Source organism: Triticum aestivum, chromosome 5B (assembly GCF_018294505.1).
Source record: "Triticum aestivum cultivar Chinese Spring chromosome 5B, IWGSC CS RefSeq v2.1, whole genome shotgun sequence".
NCBI lineage: Eukaryota > Viridiplantae > Streptophyta > Magnoliopsida > Poales > Poaceae > Triticum > Triticum aestivum.
Genome location: NC_057807.1, coordinates 615,272,656 through 615,276,365, shown reverse-complemented (window position 1 = coordinate 615,276,365; position 3,710 = coordinate 615,272,656). Strand labels below are relative to the sequence as shown.

At 51.5% G+C, this 3,710-nt stretch overlaps 1 protein-coding gene across 1 annotated transcript; it reads left to right on the top strand.

The window, feature by feature from the left end:
* The first annotated feature begins 2,169 nt into the window (after nucleotides 1-2,169).
* LOC123113657 (leucine-rich repeat extensin-like protein 6) lies at nucleotides 2,170-3,710 on the top strand. The gene is made up of 2 exons (XM_044534959.1): nucleotides 2,170-2,819; nucleotides 2,926-3,710. Exons 1-2 carry the CDS (start codon nucleotides 2,311-2,313, stop codon nucleotides 3,557-3,559), a joined length of 1,143 nt encoding a protein of 380 aa, XP_044390894.1. The 5' UTR covers nucleotides 2,170-2,310; the 3' UTR covers nucleotides 3,560-3,710.

Here is a 3,710-nt window from a genome sequence, read left to right as displayed (position 1 = left end):
CAAATAAAGGGCAAATTGAACAAAATAAAACTTATACTATTATATTAAAAGATACACAGGTTTCTTGTGTTAATCAAGCCCGGCAAAGGATGTTCAACCGATCAGGAACCGGTACTGGATTACGACGTGTAGTTGAAGACATTGCACATAATCAAAGTGGTCAGGTGAGCTCAAGCCCCCCGTAGACTTTACAAAAATGATAATTTAAGTGATCATAAATCATCAGCAAAGTGATATAAAATGCATCACAAATCATTAGGGAAAACGAGTTAGCAACCTAGCATCTCATCACACCACACCACACCAACGGCCGATCAGGGAGCCCGACGTGCCACCTGCATGCCTCTGCCGGCCGGCGACGACTAACGGCAGCAGCAGCCAGTCGCCGGTCACGTCAGAATCCGGTGCAGAACCGGGCGTGACGTCGAGGTTCCCGCGGCACATGAAACCGCAGAATCATCCGAGATTAAGAGCAAACTAATCACGGCGATCAAAGAGCGAAAACACAATTAGGATGTGATTAACTAATGGAGATGGTGTCATTACGACATCAGTCACCGTCCAGAACAGAGATTCTCATGCAGGCCGATCTATTAGTATAAGTATGCTACTCTGCATCAACAGACAGGGGTGCTATTTTTTCAGCCGTGGATATATTCCCTGCGATTTATGGTTCCTGCTAGATATTCTCTATGTTTGGGCTTCTATTCTATTTTTGTGGTGATTCTTTGTTTACGTTTCGATCGAGTGGTGACAGCTGCCGGGCGATGGTTTTCAGTTCGTGGTGTTAGAAAACTGCAGACGGGCCTGACGTGACCTCATCGCTAAACTATGATGATTCCCATAGTTTCAGTGCAACGACTACGGTTCCTACTCTCTCGGTAGACTTTCTGGTTCACTGGTTGCTCGTGATGAAAGATGAAGGGGGGTATCCAGCTGTTCTTAACAAGAGTTTGAACATCAAGTCGAACACGGATAATCTTGCATTGTCAAATGTCAACCATCCTCAAATCCCGTCGAATTCAGTTATCGATATACGTTTTCAGACGAACCCGTATGTCAATGGAAGAACTAGAGGAATTTGTCCTGGCTAGGGTGGAATTAAAGGTGCCTTTCATAGGAAAAAAGGTTAGGATAACAGATATTATATGCCTATCAGAAGTAGACTCCTAACAGTGGCTTAAAATGGTGACCACCGCCACCGAATAGTGAATGCGAGACGAAAAGGCTGGACAAGTTGCGCCTCTGCACTATGCCAAAGCCAAACAGGAAGAATCGATGAAGCCTCCATCGTCAACATTCGTGCAGGCCACACATATAATTTCTCGGTGGTTTGTGCTGATTGGGTGGCGAAAGAAGATTCAAAGCATATTATACATAAGCACAAGAGCCAAAGAAGATTCGATAAAAGGAACAGCTCGAGAGGCCGACAAACACGGGGAATAACTAGAGCCAAAGGCATACCTCTCTTTCTCGCATGTTAAGTTAAAGGAAAGGATCATATATAATAGAAGTAGTAGCGATACTTTCCCTGGGCAGGTCATCATTTGATTCAGCACTAAAAGAACATGATTAGTACATATAATCAAGACCGGCGAGATAGATATATCAACATCATTGCAAGGAAATGACGTTGTGAATTGGTGAGGATTTCCATTAACAAACACGATGGGCCATAAGCGAGAGGAATTAATGAATGAAGCTGAGCAATAGCAGACAAAGAGTTTTATGAGCAATAAGGAAACGCAGAACTCCATAAAGAGAAGGCATCTTACCAACGTGCATTCCACCAATAACAAATGCAAAATTAATAATTTATCTGTATGCTCTGTTGGCGCCACTAACTCTGAAGAAAACGGTCAGTGGGATATTTTGTCACTGAGTGCAGGCATCAGTCTTTGACCGTGTCCTCAGGGCCAGGGAGTCGGGCACAAAGGCACACGGCAGCCAAAGTCAATTTGCTAGGCAGGAAAAAACACGGACGATCACCCAGCACCCACTCCCAAAATCCGCGGTATGAACAAAATCGCGTCGCGAAAACGAAAACGAAGCGGTCAACCGAAGCTTTGGTTTGCATGGATACGCGCCAATGATACCCCGGACATCACCATTAAACAAAGAGAGAACATACGATGCACTTGCTCACCACCAACGAACACCCAAAGAATAACAAGAGAGGTCCCGGAGAGGAGAAGAGCGCCGGCCGGCTATATAAACCGGATTAAACGCACGGCAGGACATATACTAGAGCACAAAACACAAGGAAAGCAAGCAACATTCCATTCCATTACCTGCCGAGGTCCCATTGTTATGGCGATGATGATGGGGCGGTCGACGGCGGCGGCGGTCCTCCTGGCGCTGGTGGTCGTGGCGTCGCCGATGCTGCTGGCGGCGTCGCAGCCCCTGGGGGCGCCTGCGACGAACAACTCGCGGCTGGAGAAGGCGTACGTGGCGCTGCAGGCGCTGAAGAAGGCCATCACGGACGACCCCAAGAACATGACCAAGAACTGGTGCGGCCCCGACGTGTGCAGCCACCACGGCGTCTACTGCGCGACGGCGCCCGACGACCCGTGCGCGCGCACCGTGGCCTCCGTGGACCTCAACCACGGCGACCTGGCCGGCACGCTGCCGGAGGAGCTGGGCCTGCTCTCCGACCTTGCCGTCTTCCACCTCAACTCCAACCGCTTCTGCGGCGCGCTGCCCGACGCCCTCCGCTCCCTCCACCTCCTCCACGAGATCGACGTCAGCAACAACCAGCTCACCGGCAACTTCCCCTCGCAGCTCCTCTGCCTCCCCAACGTCCAGTACGTCGACATCAGGTACGCACGCATCATCATCATCATCATCATCTGTACCTCCCGTCCTGCGCCGCACTTCACAGAGGTTTAACAACTGGCTGTCTGTCCGTCCATGGCGTCTCTCAAGGTTTAACAACTTCTGCGGCGAGGTGCCGGCGGCCATCTTCGAGAAGAAGATCGACGCGCTCTTCATCAACAACAACAACTTCGAGTTCACGCTGCCGGCCAACTTCAGCAGCTCCACGGCGTCCGTGATCGTGCTGGCCAACCTGCCGCGGGTCGGGGGGTGCCTGCCCAGCAGCATCGGCGACATGGCCGGGACGCTCAACGAGCTGATCCTCCTCAACAGCGGCATCTCCTCCTGCATCCCGCCCGAGATCGGCAAGCTGGACAAGCTCACCGTGCTCGACCTCAGCTCCAACGGCATCGTCGGCAAGCTCCCGGACACCATCGGCAACATGCGCGCCCTCGAGCAGCTCAACGTCGCGAACAACATGCTCGCCGGCGAGATCCCCGAGAGCATCTGCGCGCTGCCAAACCTCAAGAACTTCACCTACTCCCACAACTTCTTCTGCGGCGAGCCGCACCGGTGCCTCGAGGTGCCCCACATCGACGACCGGCAGAACTGCATCGCCGGGCGCCCCGACCAGCGGCCTGGCGAGCAGTGCATCGAGTTCCTCCACCGGCCGCCGGCACAGTGTGCCGCGCACGGGCAATCATCGCCACCGCCGATGTATGCGCCTCCACCGCCGATGTACTGATACGTGGCAGACGGCAATACTGCAATTTGTAACTGTTTGCTGCCTTTGTGCCGTGAGAAAGGGTAAAAATGCACACATTTGGTATATACTGTAATCTTTATTTTTCGGAAACAAAGAAATAACAATGGATTAATAGATTTGCGTTATAGAA

Coding starts and splice junctions, on each gene's coding strand:
- LOC123113657 (XM_044534959.1), top strand. CDS start 2,311: ATGGCGATGATGATGGGGCGGTCGACGGCGGCGGCGGTCCTCCTGGCG. Junction 2,820..2,925: donor GTCCAGTACGTCGACATCAG/GTACGCACGCAT, acceptor GCGTCTCTCAAG/GTTTAACAACTTCTGCGGCG.